The 24138-nt window shown below is 48.1% G+C and overlaps 1 protein-coding gene across 3 annotated transcripts in view; it reads right to left on the bottom strand.

The window, feature by feature from the left end:
- Window positions 1–430: 430 nt before the first annotated feature.
- PPP2R3A (protein phosphatase 2 regulatory subunit B''alpha) overlaps window positions 431–24138 on the bottom strand; it is a 56356-nt gene continuing 32648 nt past the window's right edge. For all 3 annotated transcript variants that reach the window (XM_027650392.1, XM_027650393.1, XM_027650394.1), the window contains 11 exons: window positions 23308–23411; window positions 20716–20818; window positions 18885–18959; window positions 13890–13976; window positions 12994–13150; window positions 11791–11839; window positions 11191–11280; window positions 10240–10415; window positions 9594–9712; window positions 8097–8203; window positions 431–4436 (listed from right to left, as the gene is read on the bottom strand). In XM_027650392.1, the coding sequence (XP_027506193.1) occupies window positions 4340–4436; window positions 8097–8203; window positions 9594–9712; window positions 10240–10415; window positions 11191–11280; window positions 11791–11839; window positions 12994–13150; window positions 13890–13976; window positions 18885–18959; window positions 20716–20818; window positions 23308–23411 (1164 nt within the window). In that variant the 3' untranslated portion in view covers window positions 431–4339. The remainder of the gene's footprint in view (window positions 4437–8096; window positions 8204–9593; window positions 9713–10239; window positions 10416–11190; window positions 11281–11790; window positions 11840–12993; window positions 13151–13889; window positions 13977–18884; window positions 18960–20715; window positions 20819–23307; window positions 23412–24138) is intronic.

Raw genomic sequence — 24138 nt, 5'->3', positions numbered from 1 at the left:
TGATGCAACACTCTGCTTGAGCATTTTAGCATATAATAAAAATTAGAAAAGGCATCACTGCTTTTCCTGGTTTTTTCTTTTCACCTTTTTTTTTTTCCTTTTCCTCTTTGTTTTGTTTTGTTTTCCTTCATTCCACTCACAAAAGATCCAGAGGATGTCTCCTTTTTTTCAGGCCAGGTTCAAATGAGGGAGCTTGGTGTCTTGGTAAGTCATCCCAGGGACAGTGCTCCGTGCTGAGGAGGAGGATGTGAGGCAGGTAAGTGGTCACTCTGCCTTGTCCCGGTGTTTGTGAGAAGAAAGCCTGGAATTCTGGCTTTGCTGGCTTTGGCAGATGTGCTGATGTCAACTCACCAGAGCAGGGAAGGTGATTTTGGGACAGCAGCTGGAGATGGAGTGAACAGTCAAACTCTGCCCCACCACTATGGACAGGTTTTCCTTTTAAAACTCAAAAGTCCTTTATTTGCCAAAAAAAGAGAAGAAATTACGAAGTAAAAATACAAAGGTCAAACCATGCCAGCACAAAATGTCTCCAAAACTACTTTTACAAAGTATGAGAACCATTATTATCATTAAATGCTCAGTTTCCAAGCCCCTGCCCCGGTGCCACAGCCAGGAAGGGGAAGCTCTGTTCATGTTTTCCTTACAGTAGCTCGTGCTGGTCACTGAAGTTCAGGGTTTTTTTGCATAGCCCTGATCTAGAAACTCCAAATCCAGACTGTTAAAACCACACTTCCACGAGCCGTTTTTTAGCCTTTCAGGCTTATTTTGTTTCAGAAACTTAAGCCCAGTACCTTGTTAGAGCATCTCGAGGGAGCTCCCTTAAACCCTTCCTTCAGGAGCGCAGTGGAATCCCTTTGCTGTCCCTGTCTGTGCCACTCCCAGGCAGGGAGGAGCTGGGGCAGTGCCCGGGCTTTGCTCCCGGAGCTGGGATGCAGCAAGTGCCGCTGAGGGGTGGGAGGAAGGAAGCAACAATCCCGGTGGGACCGTGGCAGCAGCGACACTGAGCCGTGTCTGTGATCTCAGCACTGCACAGACACCACACGGGGGACACACGGTCCAAAGCAGGGGGTTTGTAAGGACAGAGGATGGAATTTTGCTGGACAGCAGCAGACCAGAGAGGACAAACAAGCACAAAGGGATTTTTATCAAGCAAATCTGAATTTACTCACTTTTCTGACCACTCCTAAGGAAAAAGGGCTCCAGTTCAAAACAGAGTTCAGTGTGAGCCGGGTTTGCAAGGAAAATGGCAGGATCTGGCCTTAAAGGGCTGCAGCATCTCAAGTGGCACTGACAGGAGGCAGACTCAGAGCCAGGGGGGCTCCTCCAAGCCCTCAGGGCAGGGATTCCTTGGTTGCTTGGCTCCAGGAGCTGGCTGAGCCCTGAGGCTGCTGTGGGCACAAGCATCCTTGTCTTGACTATCCCAGAAAGAAAAGCTCAGAAGTAGGATGGGAGCTCCCAAATTTACCTCACCTAAATCCTGCAGAGTTTAATCCTCCATCCAGAGCAGCTGTGGACAGGGCTGAGTCCCAAACAGGGTGCAGGAGACCTTCTTTCCTAAAGCATCTGTGCCTGCTGAGTTATGTTTTCAAGTACATTGGTGACAGGGAATGGATTCCTGCTCCTGGGGTAAATAACTTAAATTCCTGCAGGTTTTGCACTGCCACCACAAAAAGAGTGACTTCTGTAACTTTTTCTAATATATAATGCAAAACATTTGCTGCAAATTGGTTTTTTTTCTGGATTAGCTTGTGTTGACCTACTAAGGAGCAGGAATTGGGTTTGGATTCACTCTGCTTTGCTGTAGCAGCAGTGAAGCTCTGTCTGTAGAAGAGAGGGCCTGAGTTTGGGGGCCAAAGGGCTCAGCAGAGCAGCTACAAGCTCCTGGGTCCACTTATTGAAGCCAAAGCTTGGGAAGGCAACTGGGGAGTTTTACCAGGCTCCAGGCACTGAGTTCTCCAAAGAAAGGCACCAGTCCAGGCTGGTGTGGTGGGAGATGGGAGCCTGGGCTGATGGATGGGTGGAGTTTAAGCCCCTCTGCAGAAGGAGGAAGAGCCTGAAGTGGTGGGTGACTGAGGCTGGAACACCCCAGTGCTGCTGGAGCTCAAAGCTGGTGACGCTGCAGGACCAGGGGGTTCCACTTGGGCCTAGAACAGGGTCAGGTTCTTCTTGTGCTTTGAGGAATCTTTGTCTTTGGAGAGATCTAAAAGGTTATCCAACTGAAAGGCCCCTCTGGGCCCTGGGAGTCAGGGAAGGGCTGAATTCCTGCTCCAGGTTCTTCCCAGTAAAAGGTGGATGGAGCTGGGTACAACCAACAGCTGTGGGACTTCCATCCTGTGGTCATTCCCCAGGTTCTGCTGCATTTGGGCCTTTGTGGAACGAGCCCCAGGGAGGGTTTTCCCCTGCAGGTTCCAGTGATGGAGATGGATTCAAACCCACTGTGTGTTTGCTGCATTCCCAGAGGCTGCTCCTGCTCTGGTCAGTGCTCCCTGCTCTCAGCTGGCATTATGGAATGCAAGTCACCCTGCAGGGCCTTTGCCAACAACCTGGGCATCCAAAAGTTTCTACATCCCAAGCCCAGGATCCTGGGGGGTTTATGTGCCTCTGGATAAAACAGCAGCTTTGGTCAGGAAAAAGGAACAGATCTCCAAGCCCAGTACAACTGAAAACTGGCTCTTGTTCAGATTTGGATCCTGAGGAAGCTCCTGACCCCAGCGAGGCATCAGCACATCCCACTGGACACTGGGAGGCAGGTGCTGGGCTCCAAAGGCTCCTGGACAAGCTGAGGCCACACTGGAGTGATCAGCCCATGACTGATTTGGTGATTAACTCCTGAAGGTACCACAGGGATCAGTGTTCCCTCGTGCCAGTGTCTGTGGGGGGACACAGGGGCTCTGCTACCTGGAAGGGCCTTCTGGGAGTGGGGATCCTGGGAATCCTGGCAGAGATACACACAGGAATTCTGCAGGGATGCACACAGGAATCCTGGCAGGGATGCACACAGGAATCCTGGCAGGGATGCACACAGGAATTCTGCAGGGATGCACACAGGAATCCTGGCAGGGATGCACACAGGAGGCACAGCTGGATGCTCCCCAAGGAGGGAACAGGACACACAGTGCACACACACCAACCAAACACTGGGGCCCAACTCTGACAGTTACAATAAAATCTGCCAGCTGGGAAGGCAAGGGCCAGACCTGTTTGTGCATCCCTGGAACTGGTAAGAGGATGTTCTGATCCCCTGGGAACCAAAGACAGGCACTAGTTGACTGGGAGACCCAGCTCCAGCAGTGGGTGCTGTCAGCAGAGACACCAGTTGGGATTCTGGGGGGAAGTCAGTTTAATTTTTTTGCACTTAAAGCAAGAATTCATTAGTTACAGCATTTCCTCCCTGACTCTGGGGCTTAATTCATGGGTAGAAAATAAATTTTTGGCAATGACACAGACTAACTCCTTTACTAGTTAAAAGATTGGGTTGGTTTCTCTCTTCAGTATCTCAGCTGAGGCTCTGGGAGAAGGCTCCAGGTCACAGAAGGCTCTGGGGAGGAGGAGAACAGGGAATGGACGGGACTGGGGCACCCCAGGCACAGCAGTTTTAACACATCAGCTCAACAGCAGATGTCCTTTTCTTTTGTAAATACACTAAACCCCACCCATACAAAGCAGAATTCTACAAAGACAAAACACTGGACAGAGGCAGATCATCTTATGCCCAGTAGAAATGTGAACTGTACCTCCAGTTCTCAGGGAAATGTGCCATCGTGGAGGGCTTGAACTGTCCACAGGGGCACCAGGGAAATGTGTCCAGTACCACGTGGAGGAGCTCGTGGTTCAAATCACAGAGGGACTTCACTCTCCCTTCACGTTGCCTTCATTTCCAGGACATGAAGAACAAAAAGGACTTGATTGTGACTTGTGTTTTAAAAGATTCCTAGATGTAAACTGGAGTTCATTTGGCAGCTCTTTTGTCGCTCCTGGTGTAAAGTCAAGGGGACAGGGTGGCACAGGGCTGAACTGACTGTCAGTGCTGCATGCAGCTGGCACAGGCAGCCATTAGATGCTGGCATTTATTGCACATCTGGGGACACAACAGAATTCATCTAGAAATGAAACAAGGTGCCATCACCATTGGCAATGAGTGTGCACGAGAGCACATTGTAAAAAGCCTTTTTATAGAAATTACCTTATTGCAATTACACAGGGAGAGAAAAAGGGTTCTCAAGTTACAGCGTACAAATAAAGTACATTGTTCCAATGCTGGACTTAAGAAAACCCCCAAGTGCCTTGGGACTGAATGCTCTCCAGTTTGAAAGAGACTGGTTAAGTGTCTTCCACTTCTCTATGCTGAGAGATCTGAGAGAACTAGCTTGTCTGACTTGTCTCCAGTTTCAGGGGGAGATAAGACTTCATCTGTATCATAGTCTTCTTCACATGATCTGCAAAGACAAAAGATGTGTCTTTAAAAGCTGTGTTTTGGATGTCAGGTGAGTTATTTCAGTGGCTAACAGACAGGAGCATGCAAGAGGTGTTCCTAAGGCACTGAGAACAGTGTGGGCAGTCCCTCTCAGAGCTGCCAGGGCTCTGTGCTTCCATCCATCCTCCTTTGGAACTTCCAGAACCAATTTTCACTGGTGTTCAGCAGGAGAAAATTTGAATCCAGTTTCAGCAACAATTGCCAGTGGCTCCCAGAGCCTTAACAGTTCAGTGCAGAAATAAAGTCAGGCCCCAGAGGAGGCTTGGCCTGCCCAGAAACACCTGGTGTGCAGAGCATCTTCTGGCTCAGCTGTGTTCTGACAGCACAGCACAACTGTGGCCACGATGGGTGTCCCTCTCTCACTCAGGCTGAGGTTTGCTATCCAGGACTTGCATTCATGGCCTGAGGAGATTTGCTGTGAATTCCCAGCTCAGGCTCTTGGGTCCTGTGCCCTGCACACAGGCCACCACTCCAGGGCTCTCTGGGGCTCTCAGCCCATTCCCATCCCTGAGAAAGGATGTTTTTGGATGTTTCAGTCTCAGCACACTCCAGGTTAGTTTCTCAGCGCTCCCCAGAAAACAAAATTCTTCCTTTTGTTCTGAAAGCAACACTGCTCATGAAGGAATTGCTGGAGCAGGTGTTCAATGGCCAGCACAGGAACAGCTCCAGTGCAGCTCTGGGCTGCAACAGATGAACTCCTTTAATACCCCAGCATGGATGTGCCAAGAAGGAATTTTCTACCACTTCCTGTGGTGTTCCTGCCTTCACTAACCCAACCCTGGACCCTGTCAGTGTGTCCTGCTGGGGGAGGATGCTGTGCTGAAGGTGGATGATCCGTGTGTGGTGAGAGGACACAGCAGAGAGACCTTCCCGGACAACATTTTCATCCACTCTTCCCAAAGGGAAGCACCTGCTTAGTAATTCTGCCACCTTCTGGATTCCTGCATAAGTGGGAGAAGGGAAGCAATGCTCTGGGTCCTACACCAGTGACTGTTCTGACCATGCAAGCCAGGTTGCCAGAAAATATGCAATTTGCCCACTTTTTGCTTCACTGGTCCCTGTGGGCAGGCCCTGCTTCCCCCACCCAGGAATGGACTGGGAATGTTTGGAGGTGCCTCAGCTTCTCTAATCACTCCTTGGTTTATGATGCAGCTAAGGAAAACTCTGTACTTCCATGTGAATACTGTTGTTCCTTTTGCACCTCCTTTTCCTTCAGCTTTACCGACTTCTGGTAGCTTTGTTCCTCCTTCTCCTGCACATGGAACATGACCTCTTCCACAGATTCACACATTCACCAGCACTTGGAGCTCCATTATAAATTGTTTTCCACGTGCTTTTTGCTCCTGGACTAAACCTTCTCATGTCTGCTTCAAAAGGGGCTTCCCATTGATCTTTCCCAGGTGAGTTCCTTTTCCACTACACTATTTTGCTCCTTAAGGCTCAACAGTGCCTGCCTTTCCCATCTTGGAATAAATGCCTTCCACCTTTATGGCCAAGAGGCATCCATGGGATGCTTTTCCACAGGATCAGCACTAAAGACAGTCACCTCCTGTCCTTCCAGGCCAGCTTCAGAACTCCATAGTCCCATAAAAACAAATATGGGCTCGTGCAGTTAAACACCCATTCCTCAAGATTCAGCTCTAGCTTGCTCAGAGGAGGCAAATTACCCCAGGGAATTCTTTGCCCTTCCTTCTGGCAAACTCACATTTTGGCTCAGGGTGGTTCAGGGATGTCCTTCATCCCCCTTTCCAGCCTTAACTCTGCAGGGTTCAGGGAGCAGCTGAGCCATCAGGTGACTTGAGGGAGACAGGGAGAATGGGCTGGGCTGCCTAAACCAGCACCCTCTGATCCTGTGCCTCTGTCCCCCTCTCCACCTCTGGGATGCTCTGCCTTTCACCCTGGCTCCTTGTTGCTCAGAGGAAGGGAATGTTTTCCTGTCAGCAGCTGATATTTCCCACCCTATGGAGAAAGATCTCTTTCCATGAGGGCAGCTGTGGTTTCCATGTCCATCAGCTGGCTGAGGCTGTTACAGTGAACAAAGCCATGCCCACTGCTGCCCCAGCCTGGCTAATCACACGTGGGATCCCACAGCATGGGATACAATCAGCAAATCATCTGCAGGTGCTGAATGATGGTTGTTTTCAAATGTATTAATAAGACAAAGACCAGATTTCATGTTCTGCCAGCAAACTTAGCCAAAAATCTTCCATTCTCTCAGAGAGCTCATGAATTGTCTTGGTTTTGTCCTCGCTCCCTGTTTCTGTCACCCTCAAAGGACAGCACCAATAATGGATGTGTGAAAACTCAATGGCTGTTTCTGGCAAATTTGTCTGGGCATCCAGCTCTTTGTTTTTCCTTTCCCCTTCCTTTTTCCCTGCGTGGTCTGTTGCTATGCTCCACAAATGAGATCTAATCCTGCTGCCATGACTACAGAGCTTTTCAGGGGCTCTTAAAAGCAAGCAGCAAGGTTCTGCCATGCTCTTTACAGGAAGACACAGAGCTGCCTCAGACAAACTCCACGCATCTGACATCACCTGCCGCTTTTCCTCTGGCTCTGGGGAGTCTGGGGGGTCATGGTCCTGCACAGCTTTAAGGGCAGCCTCCTGTTCCCTCTCTGTGCTGAGGATACAGGTGTTGCAGAGCAGCTGCAGGGAATGCAGCAATTCCATGTCCATCCTGCCTTCCCTCATGTGCCATTGTGAAGGCCACAGAAAGGCAGCTCAGAGGGGATGAGGGAACAGCCCATTGCTGTTTGGATGCACATCACAGGCAGGGAGGGAAACAGCTCTCAAAGGCTCTGCAAATCTCTGTGGCTAATTAGTAGGTGCTACTGTTATCCCAAGCAATTCCCAGGGGGGGAAGTTTTGACAATGATGCAATCTTCTCAGTGCTCTCATGGCTCTGCAAGTGCTGTTCAAGGGATGCAATCCTGAATCGTGCAAGATTAACATGAGGGAAGCACTCCTTGCACGTTTGTTATATAAACCTGGAGACTTCCAGAGAAATATTCTCAAGATACCAACCCAGACACAAATCAAAAAGGTGACTATATTGAGTTGCCATATATCTGCAGGAAGCCCTTGCACACAGAGAGATTCTGGAGCAACTGCTCTGCCTAAATTCACTGACTAAAGATAGCTGGTGTGTCTGTCCAGAATTTTACAGAAGGCAGAAAACTGAGTGTAGGTATTGCAGAAAACAAATGTATTAGAGAAAAAGTCTCAACAAACTTAGTCAATGAATGAAAATGTTGAAATACAGCTTATGGAGAGCACAGACTAACAGGCATAAAGTTTGGCAGAAAGTAAAATTATTTGACCAAAGAAAGTCTCTGGGAGGTGTAATAAAAGTAACAGAGCTACAGCTTCTCATCTGTGACAGTGTGACATGGTCAACACATGGCCAAGACCAGCAAAAGTCACTGGATAGATTTTTTTGTACGGTTGCCAAAAGAAAAAGGCTTTGTCCTTTCTCCCAGCTCTCTTCTTGGGTGTGCGGAGCTGATTCAAATCCACTTTTTAGTCCACTAATCCATTCCCTCTGCTGAAAGTGGCACCCACATGCTCCTCCCCGCCCCCAGCTGGGGGTGCAGTGTCCCTGGGCAGTGCCAGGCCGTGCTCACCCCTCCTGCAGCGCTTCATTCCCGGACTCCTCAGCCACCAGGATCTCGTACTCCTCGGCCGCGTACCTGTCCCAGTCCGAGGGCTCGGGGCCGTCACTGTCCACGTCCTGCAGAGATCACACAGCCAGGGACTGTCACAGCCAGGGACTGTCACACCTCCCTGCAGCTCTCACACACGTGCACAACAGCAATTCCAGCAACAGAAAGCAACTGGATAGAAACAGCCACTGGAAAATGGCCTTAGCTGAGAGACCTGCAATTACCTCGGAGTATTTGAACATCAGCACATAAAGGACTATGAAAAAATACATCTTGCAGTCTGTAAGTTCTAAGACCTGAGCTGCCAAAAAACTGCATCTGCTTCATCTCAGCAGGGCAATAACCGCACACTTGCTTTGCCCTGGCTCAGCACGCCCCGTGTCTGTGCACTTTGGAAGTGGCTGAAGAACCTGGGGGGTAAAATCTTTTCATTAAATGTTACTTGTAACTGAACTTTAGAGGGACTCCTCACTGTTTGCTAAGTTTGGGCAAGTTTGAGAGAAGATTACGGGATAACAACCCTATAAACATTTGGCCCTCTGCCAATTACTGTAAGATGGGGCTAATAAGTTATCCCCCAGCCCTACTTGACTGCTCTTATGATGATCCAGTTTAAACAAACAAACAAACAAACAAACAGGGTGGTTCTGGCTTGGGATATATTTGAGCCTTGAATCATGGAACCACAAAGTTTCTCTTGGAGGTTATGTGGGAACAGCTGTGAGGGAACCAGAGTTGGTTTTGGCATCCCCTCCACTGTACTTTGAGCAGATAAGAGGCTTCTGGGAGATACTCAATAAGCTGCAGTCACATTTGGCTTCCCTGGCTGTGCAGGGGGAGCCACAAGTGAGGGCCTTCTCACCAACAGCTGACAAAACTCAAGTCTTTGAACATCCCACAGTTCGTGGGGAGCAGCAGCTGCCAAATCCCAAAGCTACACCCTCCTCCTGTATTTTCTTTGCTTGGGAAGAGAGGATGATGAAGGACAGAGCAGCCAGGCTGAGAAGCAGGTAAAATCTGCAACATCCAAACCCTCCCTGTGGGCTGAGCCCCCTCTCAGCCTCTGACTCAGGGCAGCTCAGCAGGCTCTGGGCGTTCTCCCTTCACCCTCACACTACACTGCCAGTGCTGGTGTCAGAGGGGCAGGGATGGCAACCACATCATGGAACAGCAGCAGAACTCGTGTGGGAAGGGACCCAGGAGGGCTCCAGTCCCAGTTCTGCTCAAATCAGGATTTCCTGTGAGGACAGATCAGGGGGCTCAAGGCTTTGTCCATCACATCTTGAAAACCTCCAAGAACAGAAGCTGCACAACCTTTCTGGGCAACCTGTCCCAGTGTTTGACTGGTCTACTTGTGAAACAATTGTTCTTATATTCAGTCAGATTTCCCCTACATCCAGGAGCACTACAAGGACAGGTTTGAGAAAGCTTGTATTTAGGAATAAAGGTGATTTATACCTTTTGCACTGCAAAGGGATCCCTCTGTTCATTGTCCAGGTATTTCTCTAAATTGAAGAAGGTGTTGAAGAACACATGAGCCATTCTGCACCTCTTCAGGTCTCGCAGGGTTACTCTTCCTACAGAAAAAGAACTCACATGATTGTGCTTCTGAGTTCTTACTTAGAAGAGTAGACTTACTTACTTAGACTGGACCTTGTCAGTCTCAGTTTTAACTTTAACATCAGCAGGCTTCAGTATTACAAAATTTCTTCCCAACTCAGTCAAGGATTTTAACATTATTCAATAAATGGGTGTGTTTATTAGGCTTAAATCTCACATACATATGGAGGTCTCTGACATTCATGTGAGATGGGAAAGAATGTGAAAGAAAGTCTAGTTTCATAATTTAGACTGTCAGCACATCCCACAGCTGGAACACAAAAGACATGTTGCTCCAGTTCCAGCAAGTTAATCCACAGTGTCTCTTGTTTTAGTCTTTCAAGCCTCCTGATGGCACAGCCAGCCCTGTGCAGTGACTGTGCAGTGGCTGCAGCTCTGGGACTCCAACACAGGGCTGTACCTACAGACTGGTCACGCAGGGACATCTCCTTCCCAATTCACCACTGATCAGAGAGGAGGAGAACTCTGATCAAGCAGGACTTACCTTCCCTCTCTGGCTTAACGAGGTCCAGCATCTGGCACAGCAGGTCCTGGAAGGGCAGGGGCTCTATGCCCATCACCTCCATGCGCTCGCACTGCTCCTCGTAGAAATACTCCAGCTCATACATGGACAGCACTCCATCCCCATCCAGGTCCATGCACCTGAACCAGTACTCAATGCTGGTAAAGGAACAAGGACAGGGAGAGCTCAGCACTGCACTACAAATCCATCCAGATTGCAGCAGTGCACATTCCCCTTCTCCCATCCCCTAAGGCTCCTCTGCCTAAAAGCTGGCACAAACCCAGGGATGAAAATATCCTTTGGGAAGGGCCAGGGCACAGCCCAAGACCCAAAGCACATCCTGGTGGTCTCTCAGGTGGTTTGTGAGCAGCACAGCCCTGCTCATGACCTGTTTCACCTGGCAGCTGTAACAGTGCCCACTGTGCTGAGCCCAAGGGGCTCACACAGGTCAGGGTGTCCCTGCCCAGCCCAGCAGCAAGAATTGGCCAAATCCAGCCAAGTCTGAACCCAGGGCACTGGGGGACCCTGGTGAGGGACAAGGCAGGCACGGTGTGCTCTGCTTTGCTCTGCTCCTTTAGACAGAGGGCAGTGCTCCCAGGCAGCCCACCCTGCATGCTCCCACCTCTGGGTGCTCCAACCCTACATTATGAATTCTTCCTCCTCAGGGGTTCCACCCCAGAGCCAGTCCTTCAAGGCACAGGGGAACCAAAGGCACTGATGACTACCAAGACATTTAACATAACAAGAAAACTCTGCTTCTACACAATTTCTCTTCAAGAAAGGCAAATGATTTGATCAAGAGTTGACCATAAGTTGCTTTCCTCCTAATGGAACCCAAGCTGCCGTCTCTTGGAGAGAGTAGTAGGTCACAGAAGTTTCTGTATCTTCTGTGCTCATCTCAGTACTTTCACCAGACACAGAAATCAGTCAGACCTTGTAGCACTCCTTTTGTCCTCCTCTGAAATCAGGAGCCACACAAAATCCGCATAACTCATCCTGCCTTCCTTCTGAACCTCAGTGCCTCTGGAACACACAGCAGGAAAACAAAGTTAAAACCCACCAGGCTCCTAAATACTCACAGTGTCAGCAAACATATTTTTCAAAAGTCCCAAATCATCAGTGAGAGAAAATGGGGCATCACCACCCATCCAGCCTGTGCCCCCTGCACCTACAGCACCAGGCACAGCGTTTGCTGTCACTGCAGAGCTGAGGCTCATCTACCATACCCCCTCCCACTGCAAGGACTGGGCTCTTTCACCTTCCAGAGACTTTCCAGCAGTGCTCTCCAGCTATCCCTGTGCCATATAGCCCAGCTGTGTCCACCCATCCCATCCTATGGGATTTTGTAATTTGTTTTCTTAAGATACCCAGAAGTCTCTCTCCATTTTCAGGCAACTCCAGCTGGAGCACCCTATTGGAAACCATTCTGATCAGTGGGGGTTTCTGAGAGTAACTTGCATGTCTAAGCAGCCTCACAGGAATTCCCTTCCCCAAGCAGGAATTCCCTTCCCTTCCCATCCCAGTCCCCCTCACCTCACCACAGCGCCACTGAATATTCGCTCAATTATCCTGTTGGATAAAGCTGGAAACAGAGAAAACATGGAGAAAATGAAGCCACAGGTCAGAGGAATAACTGCAATCAGTTGTTTATGCTGAATCTACACAAAGCCATTTCCCATTGCCAACAGAATGCTCTGCCTGTACTGCCTGTCTGACCTCTCTCTGTTCAGCAGCATTTTATAAAAACCAAGGATGATTCTCCCAGTGGGTCTGCCTCTGTATGCTCCCAAACACCACACTGTCCCACAAAAATGGCAACTTTTATCTGAATCCTTGGACATGGGCAGTTACTTCTGCTCTGCTGAAGAAGGATTTGTCACATAAGCAACCTACCCGTAGCAGGAGACTATTTCAGTGTGTACTGCAGTAGAAGTTCAGTTACCAAGCCAAAATAACACACCAAATGCTACAAAACACTTCTCAGCAGAGCACAGGCTGTGGTAACCCCCAAACCTCCTGTGCAACAAATCTTCCCCCCCACACTCCAGCCTCCCAGCAAGGACCAAGTGTCCCCTGTCACCTCTCCATCCTCACCCTGCCCAGCCCTATGAACACCACTCCTGACCCTGGGACTGCCACACTCACCCAGAGCCCCCATGGCCTTCCACAAACACCTGCACTTGAAATACAGGGGCTTCTTAGCCCTTTGTGCATTTGTATTCCATTAATTTATCCATGGTCCTTGAACCCTTGAAAACTCACAGCACCCGCTCAGCTTGTGGAAAGGAGGTTCCACACTGAACTCAGGAGATGTTCTCCTGAACTTCCCCCAAACTTCACCGGACTCTGGAATTTCTCTCATTGCACTTCAGCAATCTTGGAAGTCCACATGGGTTTGTCCTTTTTGTCCCTACTTCCAAGTTCCTGCAAAACCCTCAGCAAATAATAAGCACGTTTCAGGGCATTATTGTAGCTTGTCCTTCTGGCAGTGGCCCACATGAACAGAAGCTCCATCTGAAGCTACTCATGCACAAAATAGTGTGTACTGCAGTTCTCTGTGTCTGAGCCCCTGCAGCTCACTCTCTAAATCAGCATTTACTTAAGAGATGGATGGCTCCATTTAAGCTTTTTTTGAGGTATCGAACTGACCAAATCAAAGGCAGGCTTTACTCTTGAGTGAGAACATTGTACTTCCAGCAGTGCCCCTGGTCCCAGCACAGCCTGCAGGCACCATACCTTGGTCACTGTACCGAGCCAGGTCCTTCTGGCTGATGTAAAGGTCATGGTCAGTGTCCAGCTCCCAGAATTTACAGTAAATCACATAGAAGTGCTCATAGGAGAAATAGTCTGTGATCTGATTTATGTCATCCTCTTCTTCCAAGAGAGCAAGGGTCTGAAAGAGCACAAACGAAGTGGGAAGTTAAGCCCAGAGAAAAGGCAGCTCTGCAGCTGAAGTGCTGCAGGCTGGAGGAAGCTGGGTGAACACAGTTCTGAGAGCCAAACTCCACAAAGCCTTTCTGCCCAAAAGATTCTCACTGTTTTAGCCAAGTCCCTCACCCTCCAGTCTGAAGACTTTCTGGCTCTTTAGGCTGGGCTGGACACAAGCAGCCTTAGACAGTTTTAAGCTGGTCCTCTTTCGGATTAAACATGCAGAGGACAGAGATCCAAATGCTGCCATAAGGGCACAGCAGGGACTGGAACAAGACCTCAGCTCCATTTGTTCTCCTGGGGGATCAGCTCCTGGGGTGAGGACCAGCTGTCAGAGGGCTGGGAGGCAGGAGATGGGCTGTCCTGCCCCTGGCACTGCAGCAGCTCCTCCTGGCTGCCTGGGAGCCACTTCACAGGGTGCCCTGCTGTGCCCTGCTGCCCTTCCTGCCTGGCCAGACCACGGAGGCTGCTCCACGCAGCTCCAGACCTGGTGCTGGTCCCCCCCTGACCTTCTCCCAGTGCCCCCTTGGCCACTGCAGCCCCTGCTGCTCTCAGCTCAGCTCTGACCCAGCTCCTCCAGCAGCCCCAGCGCTCTCCCAGCATGGAGCACTCGGCCTGTCCTGCTCCAGGCCCAGCTCCCTCCCCACAGCCACGGGAACGTGGACAGTGCATCCTGGATCTCCTTCACACAGAAACCAACGTACTTGCAAGAAGTTGCTTTTCCTCAGCTCTGTCAGAGTGATCTTCCCAGACCAGGAGCGGTTCACGGTGTAGAATATTCTCTGTATAACCTGCAACACATGAGCAGTGCTCTTGAAATCAGCTCCTGAAACACCCCACCCTGGGAATTTAAACACTAACTTTGCTTATTCACTCAGCCTAAGGACACTTCTTTTTGCAAACTGCTTGGTGATCTTTTTTGTCTTAATTCACTACACAGCCTAAAAGTAACATTTGCTTCTGAAACAGTATTGCCCGTTTCCATTCTGCAAACACTTTCACTGCTCTTAATTCACCTCTTTGGGCATGCAGATGAATTATTTACAACCGAGCTCAGCAGGTTTTAGGGGCTGCAGTTTGCATGGATCTCAAATGAAACAGGGTTCTAGGTTCAGGTAATAGGAAAAGAAAATGCCAGGACTTCTGATTCCTGCAGAGGAAGGAGGAGTGTAAATGAAAGGCACAGTTGATGTCTGAGCTGTTGTGCCTGTAACAATGCCTCATGTTCCAGGGGCTCCCTGAAAGTGAGCAACAGGGATTATCTGTCTGCATTTATCCAGGGGAGCTGTGAACCTCATCTGTCTCCTTTCTTGATCTCCCTCTGGTGAAAGGGAGTGAAAACCACGGGGGATGCACAGAGCCCTGAGGGACCAAAGGAAACAGCTCAGGGTATGAGACTGAGCACACTCCCAAGCACCTCAAAAAGCTGAGCCCTTCCTAATCTGCTCCTTGTCACCTTGTCAAGGATCATCACAAAGTAGGGAAGCACAGGCAAGAATAAACCTACAGGGCAAACAACAAGTAAACATCCCAGCATGAGAAATGAGAAATAGAACTAACACGGCTCAGCACTGAAATCTAGGGAAGATCATTCTTGTTGACCAAACCCAATACAAACCTTTGATGTCTCTGAAATATTGACACATTATCCGAAAATTTTGGTAAACTTCAGTGCATCCTATTCCAACACAAAAATTAACTTTACACAACAATATGGACATTACAGGGATTAATCCAGCTAACAAATGAAAGGAGGTGGGTTTGTCTCTTAGCTAGAACTAGTTTCAAGTGGGCAGCCACCACTGAAGGGCCATGCTTGGGCTCAGTCACACAAGTGCTGCAAGAACAGATCTGGAACCAAGTATGACATTGCTCTGCACAGCCTGCTTTGGGATACACGGATCAGTGAGACAGTAAATGCTGATGGCACACAATTTTGAGAGCAACAAGAATGATTCAAGGATTGAAAATGTATCCTGAAGAGAGAGAATTAACAGACTCAGCTGAACATGACACCTACTGGTAACACTGCAGGCTCTTCAGCACTCCAGGCCTCAAAGGTGGATGTCCTTCTAAAGTTGGGTGTCAGATCAGTTAAAACCAAACACAGAACAGATCTATCCCAACTGCAGCAATCACTGAGCACTGTTCTGTGGCCTGTGTCAGAGGTCACACTAGGTAATCACAATGATCCTTTCTGGTCTTAAGCGCAATGAAAAAGCTCTGTGTTTGTTCCTTTAATGCCTCTGGCAGCCACTGCCATTCTGGAGTCTATTTTTGGACTTTGTTTGGCTTTTGCTTCCCAGTTGCACAAGAGCTCAGAGACTGGAGTGGGTCTCACCTCGTCCATAACCTGTTATCACACCTGACAGCTCTGTACTGGCCCTTAAAGATACAGGGTGTTCACACCATTCCAGGGACTCACAACCAGCAACCCCACCCCACACCAGGGATTCTTCTCCTCTGCCTGCAGGGTAATAAAGGACAACAAACTGTTCCCATCTGAGACACATTAAGAAACTGCTCATCTATCAGACCACGTTGACAAAGATGTTCCACCTGCTCCTTCCTCACCGAGCTGTAAAAATAAAGCACTCACAGGTAAAATGGGATCCATTTTCATCTCTTTTACCATGTCCAGTCACTCAGTGCAGGCTTTATCATTCAAATAATGGTCCAGTTGCAATGGACAGTAGTACACAGTATATATATCCAAATAAAAATCTGAATAGTTCTGTAATTTTTTTCCAGGTTGTGAAAACCAAGCTGCCAAAAAAAAAAAAGCATTTGGGAAATACCCCAGACCATAATCACCCAGCCTGACATGATTTGCAGTATTTAAGATACATTTGTCACTTTTGTCTTACTGAAAGCCATAACTGGGTTTGTTTTTCCCAACATGGAAGATTGTTTATTTTGAATTCAGGACATAATCACAGACACCTGGAATATCTTGAGTGGGAAGGGACCACCAGGATCATCAAGTCCAACTCCTGATAAGCCTTTGCAAGGAGGAGCCCCTTTCTATTTGCCCATTATCCTCATGTAATCGACCTCCAGGACCCAAACCATTGACAGATGAGTTCCAGTCCTTTCCCCAGTCTTCCCACAGAAGAATACAAGCAACACCACTTCTGGAAAACTCCACAAAGCTTTATTACTCCCTCCATCCTCCCCTTACACATTCCCATGGTCCCACTGCACAAGCTGAAGCACTTTTCCACAAGCATTGTGTTTTAGGCTGCTTTAAGCTGACAGCTGTCCAACATGCAGTGCTAACTCTGAGCCTGGGCTGAATGTTCTGGTAGAAGTCACACTTTAAAGCTTTACAACAAATGCCACATATTATTCTGCACCATCTTCACCAGCCTCAGGAGTTGGTCTCTGTGGAAACAAACACAACTAATTTAGTAACACAATGGCTCACAGATATGATACAGATAACATTCCAGCCTGGGGCATCCAAAAGGCACCTTTATAAGGTGCTGAGGTGGCAGTAAGAATTGAAAGGTGCATACACATCTTACCCATTCTGACTGTGAGCTCACTCTCCAGATGATTTCAACCAAGTGATGCTGTATCCAGCCATGAACACAAAGCCATGTCTCCTTACAGGCCTCACCTGTAACAAAAATAAACTGTAATTCTTGCACTGGCAGCAAACACAGCATTCTGTCACTGTAGGTAAGTATAAGGCACCCTACCTTGAAGCAATCAAAATGATCCAAGTAGTCTCAAAATCCAAGGGCAAAGCTGTCTCCTTCATTACCTCCTGGTGGAAATACTGGATTTTGTAACATTAAAGAGAGAAGTGCCAGACTGTCTGTGAAAGGAGAGGTGAGAAATACGAACTCCCACTGCTGCAGAGGGCCAAGTGCTGCCACTGCAGGAGGGCACAGCCTGCCCTGCCAGCCTGCCCTGCCTCTCCTGACCCTGCTCCAGCCAGGGAGGGCCTGGCTGTCAGCACAGACACCCCAAGCACGAGGAGGGTGAAGGACAGCTCACCTTGGTCAGGTTTGCTGCTGCACAGCCCTGGCCTCAGCCACAAGCACCACCTGCCCTGGCTGCACTTCTGTCCCAGGAGTGCAAACACTCAGTGCTAAAGGCTCTGACTGTAGCAGGAGAGCACTGTGGGGACACAAGCAGGGTCAGGGAGCACAGAGGAGCTCCATGTACTCATGGGGATCTGGTTCTGTGACTGCTTTATGGTGGGGACAGAGGTGGTACCCGGGCACCAGAGAAGTTGTGCAGAAGGAGAGAGGAAGAAAAAGGTGGTGCCCTTCAGTAGGAGCCTGCACTTCAGTTTTCTTCAAGTGGAACCTCAGCTTCACACAGCTGGTCTCTCAGACCACAACCCATGAGATCCAGAAAGTGCAGTGAGGGGATCATGTGGCAGAATACCCTACAAAGACATTTGTTTCTTGCCTGAAAAATACAGAAAGAGTGTGTGACTTAAGAGGAACCCGTGAAGGCAGAGCACAGAGCTGCCTTTGTCAGCACCCAACAGGCAGCACCAGGACAATCACACGTGGCATCCTGAGCTGTTGATACTGCAGTCAGAAACCAACACCAGTGTGACCTCAAACCTTTCAGCTCTCACCCCTCTGTGCACCTTGAACACCAAATACCAGAGTAGATGTGCCACAGGCACTTTGCACACTCACCCACTCCTGTGCCTCCATAATTCCCTGGCCACTGCTCTGCCTGTGCTGGACAGTTATTGTGCTTTATGTACCCTGCTCCATGGGGAGCATGTTCATCACACACTGGTGTTCACCATCATGTTCAAGTGCATCTAAAACATTTACAGTTGGTTCCCTTCACACACCTCCATAAAACATTAGTGTGACAGTTCAGGGTTTGCCCAGGGAAAGTGTCTTTCTGCCATCTGCTCCTGACAGGAAAGGCCCAAGCCTGTGTGTGCCAGTGACCTCCCAGCTGCCTGCATGGTGCAGCTGGTCCCAGGCAAGCCCTGGCAAACAAACAGGAGAAACCTTCAGCCCTGAGCCCTGCTGGGCTGCAGCTCCCACCAGGTCTGTTGTTCTCTGGATTTGTTACTGCTGCACATAAAAAACATCCTCACATTTATACCTTTTCTCCAGATTCATGCCCGACATGAGACAAGCTCAAAAAGAGTCCAAACTTACTCAGCCTAAGTGCTGACTGCAGCCTTGGAACAAAGCTACAGAACAAACCCCAGAAACAAACCCCAGGCACAGAGAGAGCTGGGAGGCACAGAAAGCCCAGGCAAGCCTTCTGGCAAGAGGAGAGTTGGATGGCAGATCCCTGTGTGCAATGGATGCTTTCTAGCAGGAACAATCCCAGGTTCTCCGTGCCCAAGTGACAGAAACCTTCCTACAGGCAGCCTTCCATGCCTCAGCAGCCCAGCACAACTCAGGGTGACTTAGCAACTCTCAGAGACCAAAGAACCTCCTTTTTCTTCATCAGGACAAAAACCATGTTTTTATAGATTTGCTTAAGACCAGAAAGAATCATTATTAACCTTTTCAATAACCCCTTGTACACACAAGCAGGTTGGTTCTTCCTCTGGAAGCAGTTCCTAAAATACCTCGTTGCCAGACGTATTAAAAACGCCTATTTTTTTTTAAATAACTGAAGGGTTTGCTGATAGGAACAGTGAGAGGTCCCAAAGGGAGGGTTGGCACAGTGATCCCAGGGGATCCAAGCAGGCAGCCTACCGTGGTGATGTACCGGGAATGGAACTCCGGGGCATCCTTCAGGAACGTCAGGCCAGGGTGAGTTTCCACCACATCCTGCAAGATAGAAGGAAGCCAAATGAAACAGGTTTTCTTCTCCTTACAATGTTGAGAAGTTACTGGGTTTTACAAACCAGTATTTTTGCTTACTCTTGAAACTGTATTTGCAGCATTAACAATAAAAGTGAAATGACATTTTTTAATCTATAAGTGAACCTTCTAGAATCACAAGTATAATACATTTTCTGAGCAATACGCACCTGTTGGGCCATTTTGATTTACTTAAGGACAGAAAAACAAAGGAAGAGAGTTAGTGAGTAGATGAAAACTCATTTTCATTGATGAGACAAAAATCAGTTAGTTGACCATGCAACTATCTCCTCTCCAAGACCTCTTTTTATCTCCACTCATTGAAGATACCAACATTTCTTAGAGCTAGGTCTCAGAAATGCACATTCCTTGAGAAAAATCACATTTTATGTCCTTCACAACAATGAAAGCTCTGTGAGCCTCAGAATGCTCACAGATAGTAGCGCTTTTCCAAAATTTACTTGAAGTACTTGTGGAGATGCCTTTTCTCAAGGCAAGTGAACCACTGGCCCATGGTGCCAAATCTGGAGAAACTGCTCAGATCCTGACTGGATCAGTTCAGGTCCTGCATGAACCAATGTCTGTGTAATTCCCACGTGTCTGACTCCTCTACCCTGTAAGAGTGTTGCAGGTTTTGCTCTGCCTGTTCCCTGCCATGGTGCCCTCAGGGGTGTGACGTGATCAGATTTTGGGCAGTGTAACACCAGGGCTGATGGGATGGGGTAAGATGGTGTAACTGTGCTTGCCTGACTGACAAACAGGACTGGACACGCCTTGGATTGCAGCAGGAGCTGAGAGGCAGAGCTGCAACCAGCCAGGAAAGGCAGCGTGTGCCCAGTGGGGAAAAGATGAAGAGGAACGTGACAAAATTTACCCACCACACCCCCACTTTTGTCTGAGAGGCAGAAACATCCAATGCAAACACACAACCTTTCCCCAAAACAGCATCTCCACAGAGGTTTTGCCTCGAGGGAAATACAGTGGGAGAAATGTAGGGATATGTGGAAAAGACTGGAAAAAGTAGCAACAGAGGATCAGAGTAGGAGATGGATCTGATTTATAGAGAAATTATAAAGAAGCCTTAAAGCTACCCAGAGCCTGCCTAAATAGCCACCAATAATTAAAAAATGATGCTGTTAAAAGTGTCACGTGAATGAAAAGAAAAAAAAAAAGAAATTAAATCAGGATGCACAGATTAAGCCTGAATATTAGAGAAAAAATAAGCAGTGAGACTTGTGGACGAGCAAGTTGAGAGGCATATACAGAACACTTGGAAGTGTGGGAATTTTGCCAAGATTTCTACATTATACTGTATCTCGTAGCCTTGCTAGACAAATTCAATTATAACTGTCTTGCCAAGCAACTTTTACAACTTTTCTAATATGCATTTATGTTGTGCTTGAGCATCAACAGCACCATGCATTTTCCCCAATACCCAAGTGGGGCAGATTTCAGCCTGGTTACCAGGCACTGATAAACATAAGTCCTGACAAGACACAAGAAACCACACAAAGCTTTGACAATCCTTCAGCAAGATTTACAGTTGGGTGGCATTTAAGCAAAACAGCCCACTTGAAATGCTTATTTCTTTTTTACTCCAAAATAAACCCCACCCAGGTGCTGTTCAAACCAAAGTTCTGCTTGCCTTTGGTAAACATTTAAGGACATGAAAATAAAAAAGCTGCAAAATGAAGGTGGCTGTATCCCCACCCCTTCCCCATACCTGGAGCAGTGGGATGAAGTCCTCCTGCTGTAGGTAGTCACAGCCAGGCTTGGCCAGGAGGGATGTGAACCTGGAAGCATCATCGTGGCAGTTCCGCAGGACTCTGTGGGAGAGGTGAGGAGTCACCCCAAGCCCCTGCCCCTCAGCACAGCCCCAGAGCACAGGTGGAGCAGGAGGTGCCCCAGCACTCCCCTCAGGCAATACCCACACCCCAAGTCAGGCAGGAGCTCATCTCACACTACCAGCACTCCCTCCAACACCTTTCAGCAGCACCAAGGTACCCAGAGGAGGTTTATTCCATGTTTTAACACTGCTGTGGCAAACCAGGTTTCTTACTGGAGGCTGTTCTTGCTTTGATTCTGCAGCTACTCAGAGAGTAACCTGACTTTTCCAAATGCTGTCCACTCACTGCTCTCACTGGAGTCAACAGCACCAACCCCTGAGACACCCTCCCCAGTGCAACCCTTTCCTAGAGCTCAATATTTGAGGGCATTGCCAAACCACAGCGACTGAATATTCACCCAGAAAAATCATTTCTCAGAAGGACAAAGAACGTCCCTTGTTAGTTGGGCCCATGTGGCTGCTGTGCTCTGCAGCCATGAGAGCAGCACAAGGGAAGCATTAGCAGGACTCAGGATTCAGAGAAGCCTGCAAACTCATTCCTTAGGTTGACAGTTTGCATCTGACACATCAGTTCTTGGCTCTGCTTTCTTCTAATGCAAAATACTGCTGGTCAAAGGTATCACAGTTACTTAATTCACTCCAAACAGAAAAATTCATGAAAAGAGCAACTCCATGACATTTACCAAATACTGGATATATCAAACACTTAGTTGTTCACATGGTATAAAGGAAACAATAAATTACTCAGAAAATCACCCTGGTTTCTTTAATAACTGTGAAAATACAAATGCACTGTTATTTATTTACTGTGATTAGTCACCACCTCCCTCTCCTGAAAGTTTACAAACGCAACACTGAACTGCAGAGAACTCACTGGAACTTGTTTCCTGCTAATTCTGGCCTCCTTGGTCTACAAAAAGCAGTCTTTACAAAAAAAAAAAAAAAAAAAAAGAGCTGTTTTTAAATAAGCGAGAAAAGATTAGATCTAGCAATCCTTTGGCTGCACATTCATATCATGGTAACTGTCAACTGACAGATACATCCTAAATCAGCTGCAGAAAAACGTGCTCATGTTTTAGCTTAAAAAAGTCTGGCACACAAAGAAGAATCCCAAGGCCATGTTTTAGCCACAAACTAAACGATCTGACACTCAGGAGTATTTTCTGTTCAGCAATTACTATAGACTTGAGGAGATCAGTGAGCATGCAGCATTTTGAAAGCCAGGTCACCTACTAAGGTGCTTGAAAACAGGCTTCAGCAACAGAAGATACCTGTTTTAGAGCTACACCTGTCCTCACAGAGCTCAGCCCAGCTGTACCAGGAACATTATATTTCTTCTGCCTTGCACGTTTCCAGTAAAGATTTTGTAAATGGCAAAGGGAAGAGGAGGGGGGAAAAAGGTTTTCCTAAAATGAGCAATTCAAGTGAGAAAAGCATAGAAAGTTTGACTTGGAAAAGGGGTGGCTAAAAGGATACAGAAGAGGGACATGACCACAGTCTGCAAATATCTGAAGGATGTGAAAATCAGAGGAGTGAAAATATGTGGTATCATACATGAGGGATTAATTAGGAGTAATTGGAGGAACCTAAGGAAGGAAATATATTGCCTGTGTCAAGACAAACGTAGTGATCACAGTCACCCCTCACATTTTTGCACTTTTGCCAGGGTAACTAGAAGCTGTTTTGGCAACATCATCATAGGAAATACTTTGGGAATTCAGGGTTAAAGGCTACTTAAAAAATCTGAAGAGGAACCATTAAGTAAAAAATTAGAACTCTCTCTGGAGAGGAGATGGAGATGGTGTTCAGGTGTTTCACAAAGCAGACTAAAGCCTGAATTGCTCTGGAGGGAAAGGAAAGTGTGTTCCATGTCACACCTCCACTCCCTGCACATCCAGAACTCTCATTTCCAAGGGCAGCCCTGGCAGTGGGATGTGCAAGGGACTGTCAAACCCCATGGATTTTTATGCTTGAGGAAGGTGGGAACTATTAAAGCTCTCAGAATATCCACTTGTATGATGATGCTTTATTTTATATTCCTTCTTCCTGTCCTGGAATACAGTCACCCACCTGCTCTCCCAGTTCCCAAATGGCCCTCCCTTGGTGCTCCAGTGTAGCAGCAATGAGGCCCATGATTAACACATCCAAAATCCACTGACACCTATCAGCTATCTCAGAAGAGCTGGCATATTCCTGGGGAGCGTGTTGGGATGTTTTATATGCCAGCTAGACCCAAACAACTTATCTTCTATACAATTGCTTACAATTCTGTTGATGCCACATGGAAACAGGTGTTCAGAGAGTTTTAGGGAAGAAAACTGAAGCTGATGGAGATTTTCAGCCATTTAAAGAAGAGACAATGATTTGAAAAATTCTGGTAGAAAATAAGTAAGGGGAAAAAAATAAAAAGACTTCTGTGGCAGGCTGCTCTCTTTTTCCAGGAGGAGAATTTGCCATTGCTGTACTCACTTTCTCCACATGGACACAAAGGAGTGCACAGATACCCCTCCTGTCCTCTCTCCTCCTGATGCACTGAACAGAGGTGCTTTCCAGTAGAGTGGGCAGCCACAGACCTGTAAGGAAACACCAGGATAAGGAGGAATACAAGAGCAGTCCCAAGAGGAGCCTGCCTGCTTACACACCAAACTCACCATCAAGGCTTGACATGAGGGAAATAAGGTGGCAATGGCTTTCTGACTGACCTGTGTGCCATCTGCTGTGTGCCAGGGTTGAGAATTCACCAGTAACTTTCTACTTGGTGCCTTTTTAGGCGGTTGGGAAAAGGATCAGGGACTATCAAGGTCTTAAGCTCTGTCTTAGACTGAGTTGTTCAGCAAAATTCCCTACCAAGTGCAATGGAGGGAGACAGGCACCTCCTGCCACTCACAGCAGCTCCCTCACGGACCTACCTGACTCATTCCCTTATGGGCTCACTTCTCACTGGCAGCCAGGGAACCTCAGTTCTAATGAGAGACAATCAATGGTTAAATGCCTGGAGGAGAAGTAATTCCCATCCCATGGTTTTCAGTGCAGAGCCTGCCACCCAGCCCAGCCCCTTTTCCCAACACTGCTGGATCTCAGCAGGGTAACACAAATGGGAATGAACAAATGGAAAGAGGTTGATTCCAGCAAAAGGACTCCCTGAACAGCACTTCTGACCCAGGCTCTGCAGAGGCTGCTGCTCTCAGAATGGCCATCAGTGAGAGCTCAGGCATTCTGGACTCTCCAGGGCCTCAGCAAAGGCTTGAGAATGGTGCCAAACAGCTGCTCAGACCATCAGGCATCTCCTCTTCTCCACAG

The sequence above is a fragment of the Corapipo altera genome, unplaced genomic scaffold, assembly GCF_003945725.1.
Source record: "Corapipo altera isolate COAL_440 unplaced genomic scaffold, ASM394572v1 54, whole genome shotgun sequence".
Classification (NCBI taxonomy): domain Eukaryota; kingdom Metazoa; phylum Chordata; class Aves; order Passeriformes; family Pipridae; genus Corapipo; species Corapipo altera.
Note: the sequence above shows the minus strand (reverse complement) of the source record. Positions and strands in the feature narration are given on the sequence as shown.